Source organism: Labeo rohita, chromosome 1 (assembly GCF_022985175.1).
Source record: "Labeo rohita strain BAU-BD-2019 chromosome 1, IGBB_LRoh.1.0, whole genome shotgun sequence".
Lineage (NCBI taxonomy): Eukaryota > Metazoa > Chordata > Actinopteri > Cypriniformes > Cyprinidae > Labeo > Labeo rohita.
Window position 1 is genome coordinate 16,243,175 of NC_066869.1, and position 18,931 is coordinate 16,262,105.

At 39.3% G+C, this 18,931-nt stretch overlaps 2 protein-coding genes across 4 annotated transcripts; one reads left to right on the forward strand and one right to left on the reverse strand.

Annotated features, from left to right (window-relative positions):
• Positions 1-72: 72 nt before the first annotated feature.
• Positions 73-10,272, forward strand: LOC127169340 (tetraspanin-1). Of its 3 annotated transcripts, none has more exons than XM_051116634.1 (8): positions 73-496; positions 8,105-8,173; positions 8,264-8,473; positions 8,610-8,684; positions 9,092-9,199; positions 9,275-9,421; positions 9,503-9,586; positions 9,841-10,272. In XM_051116634.1, exons 2-8 carry the CDS (start codon positions 8,120-8,122, stop codon positions 9,925-9,927), a joined length of 765 nt encoding a protein of 254 aa, XP_050972591.1. In that variant the 5' UTR covers positions 73-496; positions 8,105-8,119; the 3' UTR covers positions 9,928-10,272. The 3 variants fall into 3 exon arrangements, with proteins under 3 accessions (XP_050972591.1, XP_050972600.1, XP_050972608.1); XM_051116643.1 differs by having other exon boundaries at positions 8,328-8,473; XM_051116651.1 differs by having other exon boundaries at positions 8,340-8,473.
• Positions 10,273-10,746: 474 nt separating this feature from the next.
• Positions 10,747-18,094, reverse strand: best2 (bestrophin 2). Its single transcript, XM_051116620.1, has 10 exons — positions 18,002-18,094; positions 16,138-16,334; positions 15,966-16,060; positions 15,643-15,876; positions 14,103-14,257; positions 13,895-13,972; positions 13,657-13,809; positions 13,433-13,513; positions 13,145-13,299; positions 10,747-11,695 (listed from the first exon to the last, which is right to left on the reverse strand). Exons 2-10 carry the CDS (start codon positions 16,287-16,289, stop codon positions 10,912-10,914), a joined length of 1,887 nt encoding a protein of 628 aa, XP_050972577.1. The 5' UTR covers positions 16,290-16,334; positions 18,002-18,094; the 3' UTR covers positions 10,747-10,911.
• Between the last annotated feature and the right edge of the window lie 837 nt (positions 18,095-18,931).

Here is an 18,931-nt window from a genome sequence, read left to right on the forward strand (position 1 = left end):
GCTTATGACCCTTATAATTCTAAATAAATAAAATACATTACATATATATATATATATATATATATATATATATATATATATATATATATATGTATGTATTTAATATATATATATATATATATATATATATATTTGTATATATTTACTAATATACTAAAATACTAATATTTTAATAACATAAAAAATGATTTATCTTCTTATGATGATCACTTTTAATTATCAGTTTATCTGCATTTGTTGTTGAGTTGTTTGTGATTGTGCATAGTACATCATTTCCTTTTGCATGAACCTGGTATACTTGTGAGGATGTGAGCATTTAGCACCTCTAGAAGAACAAGGGGAAATGCATAGCATTAAAATAAATGCATGACCACTTTTTATAAGGGTAAATGGGTGTGAACATTTAAGCCACAAAACAAACATCTTTGCCAGAATCACTTCAGTCTGAGGCTGTTTGACACTGACCTGCTGACCTGTCTGGCCGCATCCCATTGATGTGAGTTATGTCTTTCTCTCTGTACCAAAGTAAGGTGTGGAAATGAAATTTCTTTGAGTGGCTCTGACTATGGTGTAAACAATATTTTAGACCGGGTTAATTAGTAAATCCTATGTTAAAAAGGCGAGACACTGCAGGTGAATAGGGTAAAAAAACCAACAACAACAACAAAAAAAAAACCTAATAGTTATCGCCTTACCTACCCAGCTGACTGATTACACTGATAATTGCAAACATTTTTTGTATTACAAGTGTAAGTACTACTTATGTGGAGATTTATGGCTGAGTACAGGAGAAAAAACTCATTTTGTGAAAATGGCTTTTAAAAATATGTATTGTATTTAAAATCTATTGACACAAATAGATAAAGTGCCTTTAAAAAACACTTAACAGTGTCTTTTGGATGTTTTCTTTCCACTGGTCTGGGGGAAAAAAAAAAACAATATGAAAACCCAAACAGCTTGTAATCTCAAACTTGACAGGTGCATGAAAAAACTTTTTGCTTGCTGTGTTTCCCCTTAAGACCTAAAAATATTAGACTCTAAAATGTATTCTACATCTAATCTTGTTTTTAGGTTAAAATGTATATACTGAAAAGTGTTTATTTAGGAACTGTTTTAACCTTGTATTTTTTTAACTATGGTCACACAAATGAATGTTATGAATGTGGCGGTGTGACATTATTTTTTTTGAAGATGTAGTCTTTGTACAGTCGTCTTTGTACTCTTATGTACAGTAATAATTAAAAATTCGAAAATTTCGATTTTTACAAATAATAATTCAAAAATGCTTCTTATTTTTCTTGTTTTAGAATTCATTGTAATGCAATGAATACAAGAGATATTTCTGACTTGAGTAAAGCTAAGTTGAACTGAATATGGCATATAATTGGAAAAACATTAAAAAAACAAACCTGCTCTAACACATAGTTGTTTTCCCCTCTCAGTGTCAAGGAAAAAAAAAAAATAATTCTGATGAAAAGAGAGGGGATTTCTCATTGTACTAACATACCCGAAGGTGGAAGAATGGGGAAGGGCTCTAGTAAAGCATAATCACAAAATGAGAAAACAACAGGAAGGCGGTGGGTTAGTTAATTAGTTAGTCAACGAGCATTCGACAACTGCTATTGCTCCGTTTACATTACCCATCAGATGAGTTGACCATGGCAGAAGAGAGTCCTCTAGTGGCACAAAAATGAAGCGAATCTGAAATCTAGGCACAACTAGCAGTACAGGCTAATTATTAGTGACGGGAAATTCGGATCATTTTACTGATTCGGACCTTTGAGTCTCATTCAGCAAAATTAACGAATCTTTTTTTCGAGTCATTTCGTTCATTGTAGCAAAATATAATTAAAATGTTACGTGTTACCTCTCTAACACTGCTTACACAAACGTTGATCACACTACAAACAAGACAAAACTATAATGCTATAAGTAACAGAAAAGATTAATTCATTGTTTACCTGGGTCTTTAGTCTATGATTAGCTCACCTCATCTGACAAGTTTTCGAGTTTGAGCACTGACTGTAAAAAACTGTTTGAGTCGTTGAGTCGTAAGCCTAACCAATGCAGCCTGAGCCGGAAAGAGAATTGATTAGTTCGTCTCTCGAGTCTTCGGGTTCGAGTCGTTCGTTCATCACGTGACAGCCCCATAAGATGAACGAATGACTCCAAAAACCCGAAGACTCGAAACAGGTGAACTGATTCCAGTCCCGAATTAAATGAAAATGAACGAATCGTTCAAGAACGACCCACCCTGGTTTGAAGTGCGAACAGTTTTATTTTTTACTGCAGGTTGTTATTCTCGTTATAGCGACTAATAAACCAGAAGTCTCACCCATATGCTTAAATCCGCGTTGAAGAAGGTGGATATAATGTGCTGATAAATGGTCATCAACTAGTTAATTTATCTGGTCAAGAAACGTCTCGGTTACGTATGGTAACCCTCGTTCCCTGATGGAGGGAACGGAGACGTTGTGTCGAGTTAGTGTACGACACTAGGGGTCGCTCTTGAGAGCCCAAACACCTCTGACAGTTTTGAGAAAGGCCAATGAAAATTGGGTGTGCAGATTTGCATAGCTTGCCACGCCCCGGACATCCGGGAATAGTAGGGCAGCGTGTGCATCTGCTCACTCGTTCTGGTCTGAGGAGCCGAGTGTCTCAGCTCACTCAGAGGCGGACCAGAGATGTGGCATGGGAGACACAACGTCTCCGTTCCCTCCATCAGGGAACGAGGGTTACTAAACGTAACCGAGACGTTCCCTATCTGTCGTACACTCCGAGTTGTGTCAAGTTAGTGTACGACACTAGGGGTCCCCGTAAAAACACGCCACATGTCTGGCCGCGTCACGAGTGATAAGCGCAAGTGTAACAGGGCAACGTGTTAACGTAAGTGCAGCTCACCTTGTCGTGACCATCCAACGTCCAAGACTGACCTGTTACAGCAGTGTCCCGCAGCCGGGCCTTCCTCAGTGGAGCGGCTGAGTGTCTTGAGAACATTGGGGAAGTGCCGGTTTCCCGAAGGAAAAGGCACTACGGAGTTCACAACCTGCCCAAAAGGGGGGGTATAAAGTGACATCATTAAACATGGGACCTGAGGTGGGTCTCACACCCGGGGAGACAACCTGACTCAGGCCCTAGAGACAAACCTGTCTTCAGGGGAAAACACCGCACCACAGGAGTTATAGGTGGAAAATACACACATGGGGCCACTACATGAGGAGCCACTACATATGGGGCACGAATCCAACCAAGAGTTAGAGATGTAACCATACCTTGCGTTGAGATTTCGTAACGAGTTCCTCCGCCAAACTCTGCTACGTCAGGAGTGCCAATGATGGAATGGTGCCCAGGGTTCGCGTTCAGGAAACCTACTGAGACTCAACAAAGCGTAATCACCGTTAGGGGGAAGCGCTTTAGGCAAGCTCTACACCAGCCAGTGTGCAGAGTCAAGAATTTGTGTTCAAGACTCTAGCTGACACTGGCTCCAGGCGCAAATTATAAAATCTGGCAAATGTGTTAGGTGTAGCCCAACCTGCAGCTCTACAGATGTCTGTTAATGAGGCCCCATTTGCAAGGGCTGCCGAGGCAGCAACGCCCCTAGTCGAATGGACTCTTACCTCCAGAGGGCAGGGTAGGCCTCTGGCCCGGTAGGCCATCCAGATCGTGTTTACCAGCCAGTGGGAGATCCTCTGCTTGGAGACAACTTTCCCCTTCTGCTGTCCTCCATAACAGACAAGAGCTGTTCCGAACATCTCAAGGGCTGAGTTTGTTCCATGTAGATGCGCAGGGCACGGACTGGGCATAACATAGGTCAGGTTGGGGTCATCCTCCTGAGAGGAATAGCTTGCAAGGTCACCACCTGATCTTTACCGAATCGTGTTTCCCCACTGATCTGCCGCCCACCAGGTCATGGTTAGCTGATATGGTTGCGACATGAACCCTGAGTGTTGACGCAGATAGGTGCCTGTCCAGGCCCTTTTGTGAGAAAGGATAACACTGATTCGATACCACAGCTCCGTGGGTCCCTCCCGTGGGAAGAACACCAGTTCTCAAAGATGCGCCACTTTAAGTCATACCGCCGTCAAGGGGCTCTTGCCTGTAGAAGTGTGTTTACCACTGAAGGTGAAAGGTCTCTGAAGTCCTCCTGGTCGCGTCCAGGGACCATAGGTGGAGGTTCCAAAGATTGGGGCGCGGGTGCCAGAATGTGCCCTTCCCCTGAGGAAGGAGGTCCTCCCTCAGAGGAATGCGCCAGGGAGGGGCTGATGCCAGGAGCACCAGGTCTGAGAACCAGGTTCTGTTGGGCCAGAAGGGGGCCACCAAGAGAATCTGTTCCCTGTCCTCCCTGACTTTGCACAAAGTTTGTGCGATGAGGCTCACTGGAGGAAACGCATACTTGAGCCAGCCCCTCGGCCAACTGTGTGCCAGTGCTTCTAACCTGAGGGGGGCCTCGGTCAGACCATGTCACAACTGGCAGTGGGTGGATTCCGGTGAGGCAAAGAGAACCATCTCTGCCTGGCAGAATCAATCCCAATCAGTTGGACCAACTGGGGGTGGAGCCTCCACTCGCCTCCGAGCAAAACCTGTCACGACAGGGAATCGGCTATACGATTGGTTTCGCCCGGAATGTGAGTGGTACGTAGAGACTTGAGTCTGTGTTGACTCCAGAGCAGGAGATGGCGGGCTAGTTGTGACATGCGAAAGGAGCGTACACCGCCCTGGTGGTTGATGTAGGCCACAGTCGCAGTGTTGTCGGACCTGACCAACACATGCTTGCCCCGAATCATAGGCCGGAACCTCCTCAGAGCTAGAAGCACTGCCAACAACTCCAGACAATTTATGTGCCAGAACAGTCGGGGGCCTGTCCAGACCCCGGAAGCTGCCTGCCCGTTGCAGGTGGCACCCCAGCCTATCTTGGAAGCATCTGTGGTGACAACGATGCGTCTGGACACTTGTTCCAAGGGGACACCTGACCATAGGAACACAATGTCTGTCCAAGGGCTGAGTGTCTGGCGACGCGATGGTGTGATGTTCACACGGGATGTGCCCTGACGCCACGCCCACCTGGGGACTCGAGTATGAAGCCAGTGCTGCAGCGGTCTCATGTGCATCAAACCCTACGGCGTGACCGCGGCTGAGGATGCCATGTGCCCTAGGAGCCTCTGAACCTGTTTTAGGGGGACCACTGACCGCATCTGAGTGCTGCCACACAACTCAGAACTGACTGTGCACGCTCTGGGGAGAGACGCGCAGACATACTAACCGAGTCCAGCTCTACGCCGAGAAAAGAGATCCTCTGTACCGGGGAGAGTTTGCTCTTTTCCCAGTTGACCCGAAGTCCCAACTGGGCCGATGGTTGAGAACCATGTCCCTGTGTACGCAACCCATATCTCACGAGTGAGCTAGGAATAGCCAGTCGTCAAGATAATTGAGAATGCGGACGCCCACTTCCCTGAGGGGGGCAAGGGCAGCCCCCGCTACCTTCGTAAAGGCGCAGGGCGGCAGGGATAGGCCGCAGGGGGAACCTTGTACTGATGAGCCTGATCTCGAAGACAGAGTCTTGGAGGATCAAGACATGATAGTACGTGTCGCTCAGGTCCAATGCCATCAACCAATCTTAAGCCCTGACACACAAGGGATGTGTGTTCAAGGGCTAATGTTTGAACGGGAGCTTGAGAAAGGGCCCGATTCAAAAACCTCTGTTTTAAGATTGGTATGAGTCAACCACCCATCTTGGTACAATGAAGTAGGGGTCAGCAAACCCCTTCTTTCATTTTGGCTGAGGGGATAGGATCTATCGCACCCTTCCCAGGGGGGCTGCGATCTCCGCTTAAGGGACCATAGCATTCTTGCCCTGAGTCGATTTATAAGAGAATGCTGTAGACCTTAGCGGATGCCTTGCAACCTGAGTTGCATAGCCAAGTCAGGTAGTTCTGAGAAGCTTAAGGTCTCAGGGAACTATACCCGACGTACCTGGAATGGGAATGTCGTGGCTGAATAAGGCAGAGAACGCCGTGTTTGGAGATAAAGCCCCAAGAGCGCGGTGTGTCTTTGCCATTATGCAGAGTTTGCATAATGGCAAAGGCCCGGCTGTCGCGGGGCCTCAGGAGTTCTATAGGGGACCGTCCGTGGCGACCAAACAGACAGGAGTAGTCGGGGGTAGAGGGCCGGAGCCCTGACCCGCGGCTATGTCTGCTCCTACCGTGAAGGACTTTCGCTGCAAATTCTATCACGGTGTTGCCAGAAGGACCAACCTGGAAAATGGGGGGTAAGAAGCGGACTTCAATTTTCCCGCATTTCTGACAGGTGCAGCCACAGGTGGCGTTCCTGGACCAACAAGTAGACATCGCCCTTCCTAGAGCGTGCGCCACGACTCACAGCTCTAGGTTGGAACCACCCTCGTACTGAGCTCGCAACGCCACGGCCTGAACGCCCAGAGAGTGGTGAAGGAGGAGAAGTTAGTTTATCACGTTCTGACCATTTTTTTTTTTTTTAAATGGGCTTTCCGAGATTTCACAGACTTCTCGTGCGCTTCCGGGAAACAGACACTGGAAACGAGCGTACAGGTCGTTACCCAGATGTCTATTAACCAGCCCCTTCTTGGCTGCCCGTTTCAGGCACGGCCGCCATTTTTAGCATCCACCTCAAACTGAGAATCAGTCCCCCGTAGAGGCTTGCTCAGCTGAAGTTTCTGCTTTCAAATAGGTCACGCCCTTCCTTAGCGATGCTGCCGCTAACCATTTCCGCCCAATTAGGAGTTCTGAATAAGAAAGTCAGCTGTACTGAGACAGACTAACAAACTTGTCCGGAAACTCAATCGAGGGACGCACGAAGCGAGGGGTTTGCGGGGTTTTCACCCGGCAAAACCTTCCTTGCTTTGTAATGCTCGTCACCAACGCACATCGCAACGGCCTCGTACCTGGAAGTAGAAGGACCGGAGCGGGTAGCAGTCGGGAACGTAAGCATACAGCTCGTGCGCCCAGGTCATGTTTTCGCCGGCAAAACATGAATCAACAACAAGCGCTGCATCGGCGTGAGAATCTCAACACTGAATACAACGGTCATGTTGATCGTTTGGATCGAGGGACGCGAGGAGCGAGAGGTTTGCGGGGTTTTCACCCAGCAGAGCCTTCCCTGCTTCCTAATACTCGTTACCGACGCACATCGCAACGGCCTCGTACCCGAGAGTAGAAGGACCGGAGCGGGAAGCAGTCGGAGTGAGCCACGGCTTCACGTAAAGCATGCGGCTGACGAGCAAAGCGCGTCCATGATCGAGCTCTCGCAAGCAAAACGTGAGTCAACAACAAGCGCTGCATCAGCGTGAGCGTAACTCAACACTGAACACAGCGGTCATGTTGATTGTTTGGGAAGGTAAGCTGCAACCAGGATGACACGGAGGGAAAGATATGTTAACCAACACACAATCCTACCGTGCCAGCTCAATCAGAGAAATCACTCTTTTAGAAGGAAGATTGCTCTTCAAGATCGCCGTCGACGCACCCAGGGGACTCTCACAACACAGGCTGTGCTAGAGAGGGAGAGACCGCTGTCTGTGCTGCAGATCCAACGACGAGAGAGGTGAATGCTGCATCTCACGCAGAGAAGCTGCACTCGGCTCCGAAGAACAGAACGAGTGAGCAGATGCACACGCTGCCCTATTATACCCGGATGTCCGGGGCGTGGCCAGCTATGCAAATCTGCACACCCAATTTTCATTGGCCTTTCTCAAAACTGTCAGAGGTGTTTGGGCTCTCAAGAGCGACCCCTAGTGTTGTACACTAACTCGACACAACTCGGAGTGTACGACAGATAGGGAACTGTTTTTTTTTTTTCCTGCCGTTTAGAGGCATGAAAATCTTGAAGCGATAGTGTTGATGTTGGTAACCAAACAAGTGACGGCAGACACTCACTTCTATAGTATGAAAAAAAAAATAGCCTATTAAAAAAGTCAACAACTACCATCAACTGTTCAGTTCAACTTTTGTGTTCAACAGAAGAAATTCATATAGGTGTGGAACAACTTGAGGGGTAGTAAATAGTGACAAAATCAACACAATAAAGTTTGTCTTGACACACTTTTCTAGTTTTAACTGACATCTCTCTTTAGACAAACAACAACAACATGAAGCTGACAAGAGGTTTAAAGCTGGTTTCCATGTTCTGCATCTTCCTCGCTGTAAGTAAATGTAATTTGGTATGTAATGAGTGAGTAGTCCACTACTGGTGAAACGATTCACATTTTATTTCTCTCTTTCACACACTGTAGTTGAGTGGATGTGTGGCTGCAGGATTCGGTATTTGGTCACTAATAAACAATAAAACATCTAAAGTGTTTAAAACAGTTGATGATACTACAATCCCCATGATCCTGTCAGCGGGGGCCCCGATGCTGATTGCTGTAGGCGACATCTTCGCTCTGATGGGCTTGATTGGCTTTTGCGGTACTCTGAAGAAAAAAAGCTGGATTCTCTTGGTCGTAAGTGTCATATATATTTAAAAATTTGTCAAGTATTGTATTTAAAGTACTGTTCTCAATTTTTTTGTATATATATATAAAGCCAAATGTACTCCACTGTTTTAATTTGTCTGTCCTTTTTTGCTTTCATTTGTAGTTTTTCATCGTTATGCTCATCATCTTCATCCTTCAGATTGTCGCTGCAGTGTTTATCCTTCTCCCAAATTCAGTGGTAAGAGCAAAAATGTGTTCTTATTTTCAGTGGTGGCTGGCAAAATGTTGGTCACTGTGGAGAACAAATTTGTATTTGATTAATTTCAACTACGTATGCCTTTGTTGATGGTTTTAACATTTAAGGAATATATAAACAATATAAAATATAGGTGTAACTCTGTTACGAATGTTGTTAGCCAGGTGGCATGGTTTATTACAGATATTCAAATGTTTCATCAAAATATAACCAGTTTCCATGTTTATGAATTAAAATGAAGCAATTTTAAATGTACTTTAAGTTATTTTTTAATATCATTTTTAGTTGTAGAGTGACTGCACATTTAGAAGACAAACATTAAAAAGATTTGAATTATGAACCAGAAATGAACCCTTCGGCCAACCCTTTCTTTTTTTCCTGGTCAACAGAAAGAAAATTCATTGAGCAGCTTAGAGGCCAAAATTGTTAAAAGCCTTCAGGATGACTATAAGGAAGACTCACACATCATGAAGATATGGAATGAAACTATGAACCAGGTAAGACTAGTCTTCATGCAATTCAGCTGAGTTCCTTCTAATAAATAATGCAATTTTCATTTTTATGAATTTTAGCTGAAATGCTGTGGATACAAAGGTTATGATGACTTCACAGAGTCCCCTTTCGTAAATACGAAATCGAACTATCCCACGCAATGCTGTGGGAAAGATCCAAAAACATATTCCAATCCAAAATGTACAAAAGAAGAAGCTGGGAACAAGGTACTGCCTCATTGTGACAAAAAACACAGCAAAAAGATTATGAATACATATTTTCACAAAACTCTTTCATTCCTTTTACAGAATGTGAGGGGCTGTGTTCATGTGCTGTTGGATGAAAATATACCTGTGTCTGCACCTTTGTCCTTTCTGATCGCCATTCTAGAGGTAATAATACGTGACCCTTGAAATACAAAAACTTTTACCAATTAGAAAGACAAACATTTTTTGTCTTCTGGAATGAGTTTTGAGTCATGCATCTTGTAATTTATATCAGCAGTGATGTATCTCACAGAGTGTTTTGAGAGAGCATTATTGATTCAGTTACTGCTGTTTCATTTCCCTGAAAGCATCACACTCAAAATAATAATCAGTTCATGATGATGAATATTTATAATTTCACTTCAAACCCTGTTTTCCAGATTGTTGCCTTGTACGTTTCGCTGAAAGCCTACCGATGCATCAAACGCTTACCTGATCTCCCAGACCCCTTTGGAAATAATCTGTGATAAACCACTTTTTCTTTTTTTTCTTTTTTGGTAAATATGTGGAAGTTCTTGTGAAATTGTGAAATATTTCTGTGTGAAATATTCACAATTTGTTACGAAATGTAATGTGTAAAAAAAAAAAGTGCCAAGAGGAATATAGCTTATTCTTTTATTAAAAATGTAACATTTTCATTTTTACAATGTCTAACAAATACAAAAAATATATGTGTATGTGCATAGTGTTTCCATATTTCATTCAATAAAACTGATTCTTCATTTTTAGTACTGTAATTCGCTGCCTTGCATAATGACAGAACAACATGATACTTTTATAAACACCCGTTCAGCTTTAGTAACAATGATTAATAAACTTGATAATGAGGTCATACAAGATTTCTGTGAGTAAATCCTGTTGTGAAAAAACAATTAAAAGTTTTATTCAATTATATCAACTTAATCAGAATCTTTCTAGTCATATAGTAAGACTACAAGCTGCTGCTTTGACATTAATTTGACTAAAATCTTGTAAACTGTATAATATGAAGAATAACTGCATAGCTTTATTTGCTGTTTATTAATTTGTTGTTTCTTTTTTTATATTGCACTTATGGTTCAAAAAGCACCAGAAGCCTTATAATGCTGCAATACTGCCCACATGAGGATCATTTCCATCATTACAGTTTGAATCACTATCAAAACTAATAATCATCAACAATAATTTACCAATTATTATGTATATTCAAATGAGATTTAAAAAAATCTAGACATGCGCTCTATTTTCTAGAAACTAGAAAAACTAGATTGATTTCAGTGCTGATTATCATTGTCACATGATTACTTTATCATACCTTTAATTTTCAGAAGAATCTAAAAATACAGTATAAAAATGTCAAATAATCTTTAGACAAGAGCATCCACATTTTCTGATTGCATGGATTAATATAAAATGATATAAACACGATCATATTGCTTCATGTGGGAAAGAAAAATTCCAAGTGTATTTGGTCATTCTTTGACCTTACTTCCTGACCCCGTGACCTCTGACCCTAAACCCGCACAGTGACATTGAACTTGACCATTAGAGGCCACCCACTGTGAACCTGCCAGCATCTGCTTTCTCTTTGAATTCTCAGGAAATGTCGAGACTTCAAGCGATGGGACAGTCAGTAAACACACTGCTTCTGCTTTGCTATTGGTCGGTTGTTGTTTCAAGGTCATGACCTTTCCCGGGTCACTGATAGGCTGAAAAAAGTCAGGTACAGAGCGGTTTTCATTCGAGGAACAGAAATGAGACTTGACTTGTCCCACAGCAAGAGGACTCCTCCTCCCTGTGGACGCCTGCGCTGTGGGTGGTGGGATTTTTGGCACTTTTTCCATCATTTTCTCATCTTTCTCTTCTATTCCATCTCTCTCACCTTGCTTGTGGAATTCTGCATCGGACAGTGGAGGACAGGAGCTGATGAGTCCTCCACAGCTGCAGATGGTGCTCTGGGTGATGTCCAGCCCGAGTCCTGACGGCATGGATCCGGCCGTCCCCGCGCTCCTCCCCAAGCTCTTCTCTTCCTCATCCTCTGCATCTGAGAAGGACGGGTCCGGGCTGACCGAACGTGTTAAACGCTGCAGCTGGGCGGAGGTGCGGCGTAAGGCTCCGCCCATAAAGCCTGTGGGAGAGGGGGCGGAGCCCAGGAGCCGGTTAAAGAGGGCGAGGTTGTGATTCCGTTTCGCGGATTCTTCCAGGTTCTCAGCGATCTCCTCCAGAGGCTGGAAATGCATCTCCTCTTTGGGGATTCTGGGAACATGTAAATAAGTCAAAAATAAGTCATTTGTTCAGTTTTGACTTTATCAGTCATTTCAGAAAATGTTCTGAAAATGTTCTGTGAAAACAGTAATATTGTAAAATATTATTACAATTTAAAATAACATTTATTTTTTTAATTATTTTAAATAAGTTTTCTATTTGAATATATTCTAAAATGTAATTTATTCCTGTAATAGAAAGCTGAATTTTTAGCATCATTACTTCTTCAGTGTCACGTGATCCTTCGGAAATCATTCTAATATCATCCTTCTAATCTAATCATTTGATGCACGAGAAACATTTATCATAATTATTATCAATGTTGAAACCATATGTGCTGCTGAATATTTTGTATATTCTTGGATATTTACTTTTTGTGTAACATTTCTATACAGTTTTTACAAATATTTTTAGATATTTCATATTTTTTTATCTTTTTGTCAGGATTCTTTCAGGATGCAGAAGTCTTTACTATGAATTGTGATCAATTTAATGCATCCGTGCTGAATAAAAGTATTAATTTCTTTCAAAAAATAAATAAATAAAACAAATAAATAAATTATTGGATTATAGTTGAGCTAAAAATGTACATATTTGATCAAAAATACCGAAAAAATATAATAATGGGAAATATTTTTACAATGTAAAATAACGTTTTTCTATTTTAATACACATTAAAATCGAATTCATTCCTGTGATCAAAGCTGAGTTTTCAGCATCATTACTTTAGCATCACATGCTCCTTCAGAAATCATTCTAATATGCTGATTTATTAACAATGTTGTGCTGCTTAATATTTTTTTCGGAATATTTGGGGTTTTTTTCAGGATTCTTTGATGAATAAAAAGTTAAACAGAACAGCATTTATTTACAATAGAAATATTTTCTAACAATTTAATTAATACTTTAAGAAATCATTACTTTTATTCAGCAATGATGTGTTAAATTAAGAAGTGATAGAGAGACTTATATTGTTAGAAAACATTTATATTTTGAATAAATTTCAAAAAAATATTTGGCAGGACAACTGTTGCCAACATAGATAATTCTAATAATAAATCAGTATATTAGAATGATTTCTGAAGGATCATGTGACAACTAAGACTGGAGAAATGGCTAATGAAAATTCAGCTTTGCATCACGGGAAAAAAAATTAAAATTTAAAGTATATTAAAATACAAACCATTATTTTATACTCTAATAACACTTAGTAATATTATTGTTTTTTTTTCTGTATTTTTGATCAAATAAATGCAGCCTTAATGAGCATAAGAAACGTTTTTAAAAAACATTACGAGTCATACTGATCCCAGACCTTTTGACTGTGTGTGTGTATATATGTGATTGTAATCTGTTGTTTTTTACAGATTGTTTACGGTTGAGATGAAGTGTACAATAAACTGTCTGGTCTGAAAAGATTTGTGTTAGATGAGCACTGACGCCATGTCGAAGGTGGATCCTTGGAAAGAGGGTTTGCGCAGCACGAAGAGCGTAGCGGCTGTATACGGTGGACGAGGATTTGAATCATTCCAGTAACGATCCCTCTCCATCATGGGCAAATCTCCATACATCTCATCTACCGCCATCATAGACACCTTTGAAACACACATACAGAGAGAACGACTCAATAGTGATGATGTGAATAAATAAAAGAACAGGTGTGTGTTTCTTGACAATGAAAGGCAAACAGAATATATGATTTGAAACACTGTAAATAGCAAATGGCACCTGGAAATTTCTATCTATCAACCAGTTGGTCTCAAAGTCATCATCATCCTCTCCAAATGGATTTATGAGCTGCTCTGCCACCTGATGAGCAATTACACAATGACATAAACATTAATAAAAGTAGTCATGGAATGATACTTCTGGATTGTTGTTATATACTGAGATTTAGACTTGTGGGCGGGGTCATATATATTTAAATCAAAGTAGGAATCCTGAATCCTGACCTTTAACCAGCCAGCATAGAAAAAGAACTGCAGAAGAGTAAAGATGGGAACGTAAAGGTCAAGATCGTGTCCGGGATAACCCTGAGCTGGGTCCAGAAACTGACGACCGATCAGACACACCAGGAAGAAACTGTACACCGCCAGAGTCACAACCTGAGAGGGACAAGACTATTAATTTATTGTCCATCACATAGCATAAAAAACATACAGTCTCTCTTGTTTTATGCGTGTATCTGACCTGAGTGTAGACCAATGGTATGCTGATCATGTCATAGTGAAAAAGCATGCTGCACTTCCCTCTAAAATCATTTAACTCCTAAAAGACAGAAAACAAAAGCCACAGAATATTTTTTACATTAGATGTTTTAAAACGAATTAACTATGGTGTTCTTACTCTCATAAATACCGTCATGTGAAACCCCTTAAAGCCTTTTCAATGTAGTTACCTCCAACAGAAGTTTATAAGTATTGTCATCTTTGATTCTGCCCTCACAGCGAGCGACAGCGGCCAGGTTAGTGAACCACACACATGGAATCCAGTACTTATTATAGGGTGATTGTAAACTCTCGAACTTCTTACGCTCTTCTCTTGTCATAAAACCTGGAAAGAAAAGGACATTGCTTGTTGTTTTTTATGGAAACCAAAAAATTAAAAAAGGTAATTGTGACTTTTTATCTCACAATTCTGACTTTATTCTCTCGCAATTTCTGTGAGTTTTATTTTTTGTTTTAAAACTGTGAGTTTATAATGCACAATTCTAATTTAATTCACACTTCTTTAATTCTAAACATATATCTCACAATTTTGAGTTGACATCTCTTCATACTTTTTTTCCACAGATTTGGGAGTTTATATCTTGCAGTTCTGATTTGTTTTTAGGACATTTTAAGTTTACATCTCACAATTCTGAGATTTTTTCTCTAAAATGATCTCTTTTAAGGGGTGCCTGATTTCATAGATGAAAACATCTGTCTGTATCACAAAATGCATATTTCATTCAAGATACAGACTTAAAATTGCAAAAAATAGTCAAAATTGAGGACAAAAGAGCAGAACTACAAGATGTAAACTCTGAGAATTCTGAGAAAGTGCAGACTGTGAGATATAAACTCAGAATTCTGAAAAAAGTTGCAAAAAAACTCAAAATTGCAAGTTTAGAACTATTCTGAAACAAGAAGTAAGAATTTAAGTTAAGTCAGAATTCTGAGAAAAAAAGTCAGAATTGAAAATATTTTACTCAAAATTCTGAGAAAAAAAGTCAAAATTTAAAAACATGTACTCAGAATTCTGAGAATAAAAGTCAGAATTTAAAAAAATGTACTTAGAATTCTAAGAAAAAAGTCAGAATTTAAAAAAAGAAATATTCAGAATTCTGAGAATAAACGTCAGAATTTACAATTTTTTACTCAGAATTTTGAGAAAAAAGTCAGAATTTAAAATATTTTACTCAGAATTGTGAGAAAAAAGTCAGAATTAAAAAAAAAGTCAGAATTCTGAGAATAAATGTCAGAATTTATTATTTTTTTAAAAAAAGGTCAGAATTCTGAGAAAAAAAGTTAGAATAAAAAAAATATATATTCAGAATTCTAAGAATAAACGTCAGATTTTATAATTTTTTACTCAGAATTTTGAGAAAAAGTCAGAATTTAAAATATTTTACTCAGAATTGTGAGAAAAAAGTCAGAATTGAAAAAGTTTTACTTAGAATTCTGAGAAAAAGTCAGAATTAAAAAAAAAAAGGTCAGAATTCTGAGAAAAAAGGCAGAATTTAAACAATTTTGTGCATCACAGCTTTCAAATCCTTGCGTATTAACCACAGTAACACCAAACAGCAGCTTCTATTGTCATTAATACAATTGCATTTTGCAATTTGCCATGCCACTTGTTTTAGGTGGTTACTAGGCCATTGTTTGGATGGTCTGGTTAGTTGCTATGGCGTAGCTAGGCTGTTCCGGTTACAAATGTGTGATAAAAACACACTTTACCTGCTTCAACGACATGATCCATGGTAGGGAATCTCTTGAACACAGCTGTGCTGACGGAGCGCAAGATCAGGAGCGCGGAGAGACTGGCGTAGCGCATCAGCGTGCGGCGCAGCAGTCTTCCGTGCTCGTCCCCGCCCTGCACGCCCCCAGAGAGCGTGCACATGATCCTGTCCGGCAGTGGGATGGAGGTGTACTGATTCCACCAGCGGTTCACTATTAATGTGACGTAAAACCCTAGAGAATATGATAATGAAGGATATTTCTTCATCTGATGATCTTAAAACAGGACTGAACTTTGTGGCTATGCTGTGGTACATGCATACCTAATACAAAGGACATTGGGATGAGACTGGCATAGTGGTTGCAATAAATGGAAAGCTTTTCAAAGTATCTCTTCTGATCGTCCACAAGGAAGAATCTGGTGAAGAAAATTATGTCAGTAAAATGTAACTCACAATCAGAGCATCAGATGAGGACACTGGCACGGCCACACACCTGTATGTGATGCTGATTGCCGTGTACATGGCGAAGAAAGCCAGGAACTCTTTGTACAGGACTTTATAGATGCTTCCCTTCCAGGCCAGCAGCAGTTTGGAGAAGCCGCAGAAGCGCGCATTGGCCACTCTGGCGGTGTAAGTGACGGTCATCACGCACCACTGACGCCCCGCACAAACTCAACCTGTCACTGCTTACTGAGAAAAAAAAAAACAAAGAACAAAGAGAAGATCAATGGAAGTTCAGAAACACAGCACGTTAAAGAGACTTTAAAGTCAGGATACATTTTTATATTATTTATACTTTTTTTTTTTTTTTTCAAATAAATAAAAACAAAGAAAGCAAGGACAGAGTAAAGAAAAAACATTTTGTAATAATAAAAATAATATAAAGCTGAACACATCAGTAGTTCTCATTCATATGTGAACATATAAAGAGTTCAGATGCAAAACCAGCTAAAAGCCATCTCGGTCAAAAATGAGATAATGATACTGAGTGAATGCTCCTGATACATATTATACGTCCATCAAATACTTTTACTTCAAACTTGCTAAATTCCAGCCTCAGCCCAATCAGAAGTACCAGTACTTACATAGAAACCTATACAAAGTAGCCAGAAAGAAACACTCATTTTAAAGAAAAACGTCAGATGGATTTAGCTGGTTTTGCATCTGAATTCTTCTATATAAACAAGGGAAAGATTTTTTTGTGATTATTCTACACACCTGGTGTCTGTTAATCTGTCTAAATAATGACTATATGATAATAATAAAATTTGTCATTTTTATTTATTTTTAATTCTACACATTATTCTCTTTTTCTTCATATACAAACTTCTTTTTGCTTTATTATCAAATGTATAAACTAATATATATATGGTTTGTCCCATTTTTTTAAGTGATCGTATCAAATTACATTTATAAAAGTGAATTTAAAAACACAAGAAGACAAGAATCTTTCACGAGATTTTTGTGAAAATAAAATGTCAACATATGGGTGAAATAATGTTCCATTGTCACTCAGCGTAACATATATTTACGTAAAAATGAAACAACATACTTATTTGGACCTGTACACATTAATATATATAAAAGAATAAGTGATTATATTAAATTTGATTATATTTCAATTGATTAAAAACCTGTTAATAAATGGGTAAAACCTAGTGCTTTAAAGGATGGTGAAAAAAAACTTGTAAAGATTTAAAATTACTTAGTACTAAAATTTTAATTAATTAGACAATTAATTAATATTTTGGGGCTGTACACTGAAAGACATTTTTTTCTGTAAATCATGGTAAAAATGTATGGTACTCATTATTTTTGCTCACAATATATCTGATTTTATATTAGATTTTGTATTAAATATTCCATTATATTATTAAATATATGAATATATAGTCTAAATATTAAATCAAATAAGTATAAATATATATTATTAAATAAATTCATATATTTTCATGTTTGGGATGTCTTTTTCAGTTTTTATGTATTTGGCTGAGGATGGCATAAAACTAAGTTTAGGGCATATGTGAAGATGTGTCTGATATCCATCTGTGGATCTCATGGGACAAGCGCTTCGTCATCTAAAATACAGTGGCAGGTAAATGTGGGCATATACGCTTACTTCCAGAAAAACATGCTGAACTGCCACAGGTGTTTATTTTTCCACGAGATTTCGCATGCGCTCGAAACAATTACGCATAAGAAACAACTTTAGAAGCATTTCTGCCATGGTCTGTTATTCAGTTACCAACATACATTTGAACAGTACTGTTCCCTTAGTATTGCATTTATAATAAATGACTTTATTCAATAGGCTTTATGTAAACATAATTACTAATTGTAACTATAAGTGTTCTTACCTTTTCCCCTCAGCCTCAGAGGAATAAAATATTTCACAAGATGTTCCAGAGGAGCTACATGTTATGTGTCCAGACAGGCTGCGTGTGTTTCTGTCGTTCATTATGTTCTGCCAGGAGCTTGAGGGTCAAACGCACCTCCTTCATGAGGAGGTGGGACTTTAATAAAGGACATCATCTCCGCATCCTCCAGGACTCATCCAGACCTAAGATTAGTAGCAAATGCCACACACTATCTCCTCTCTGCAAAAACTCAGCTTACAAAAATGTGACTGTTTGTGTGAATGTGCAAGGGAGGGTGGGACAAGTTGTCACAGGGAGTATGATATAGTAACAATGACGTTCAATTGCACAAATCCGTGAAATAGTGAAAGCAGTTTTAAAGTAGGACATTTTTACTCCAATTATGCCCTTGAAATTTAATTTTCTTCTTATTATTATTGATATCTCTTGGGTAACAAAGTAATTTTCCATGTCAAAAGTTGTCTCATATTTTTTTTTTTTATGTTTTTATGTAACGGACCAAATCAATATTTGATATTTTCGGTTATCTTGTAATTTTCAGTTATTAATTGTTATAATAATTTTACCATTTAAGTAAAAAGCCTCTGAACAGTCCACAAAATATTCTTGATATTTTGAATGCTGTGTTCACGTTTTAACTTTTTAATTATTTAATGTTTCAAATTAAGTTTTGTTGTTCTTAAATACAAAGTTTGTTATTGTTGTTGTTATAATTATTTTTTATTTTTATCTATTTTTTGATACCTCTGAAAGATTTTTTTGTACAAAAATGGTCTCATCTGTTACATATGTATTTTATATATTAATATTACTATATAGTATAAAATATAATCAAATTTTGCTAATTCATTAAATGTTATAGCCTAACTGTTTACCTTTTTAAATTTCTTTTTTTTTTTTTCCGGAAGA

Excerpts from the sequence above, each read along its gene's own strand:
- LOC127169340 (XM_051116634.1), top strand. The coding sequence starts at position 8,120 with ATGAAGCTGACAAGAGGTTTAAAGCTGGTTTCCATGTTCTGCATCTTC. Across the intron at positions 8,174-8,263 it reads TGTTCTGCATCTTCCTCGCT|TTGAGTGGATGTGTGGCTGC; the intron begins GTAAGTAAATGT and ends CACACACTGTAG. Across the intron at positions 9,200-9,274 it reads GGAATGAAACTATGAACCAG|CTGAAATGCTGTGGATACAA; the intron begins GTAAGACTAGTC and ends TATGAATTTTAG.
- best2 (XM_051116620.1), bottom strand. The coding sequence starts at position 16,289 with ATGACCGTCACTTACACCGCCAGAGTGGCCAATGCGCGCTTCTGCGGC. Across the intron at positions 16,061-16,137 it reads GCAATCAGCATCACATACAG|ATTCTTCCTTGTGGACGATC; the intron begins GTGTGTGGCCGT and ends TTTCTTCACCAG. Across the intron at positions 15,877-15,965 it reads CCCAATGTCCTTTGTATTAG|GGTTTTACGTCACATTAATA; the intron begins GTATGCATGTAC and ends CATATTCTCTAG.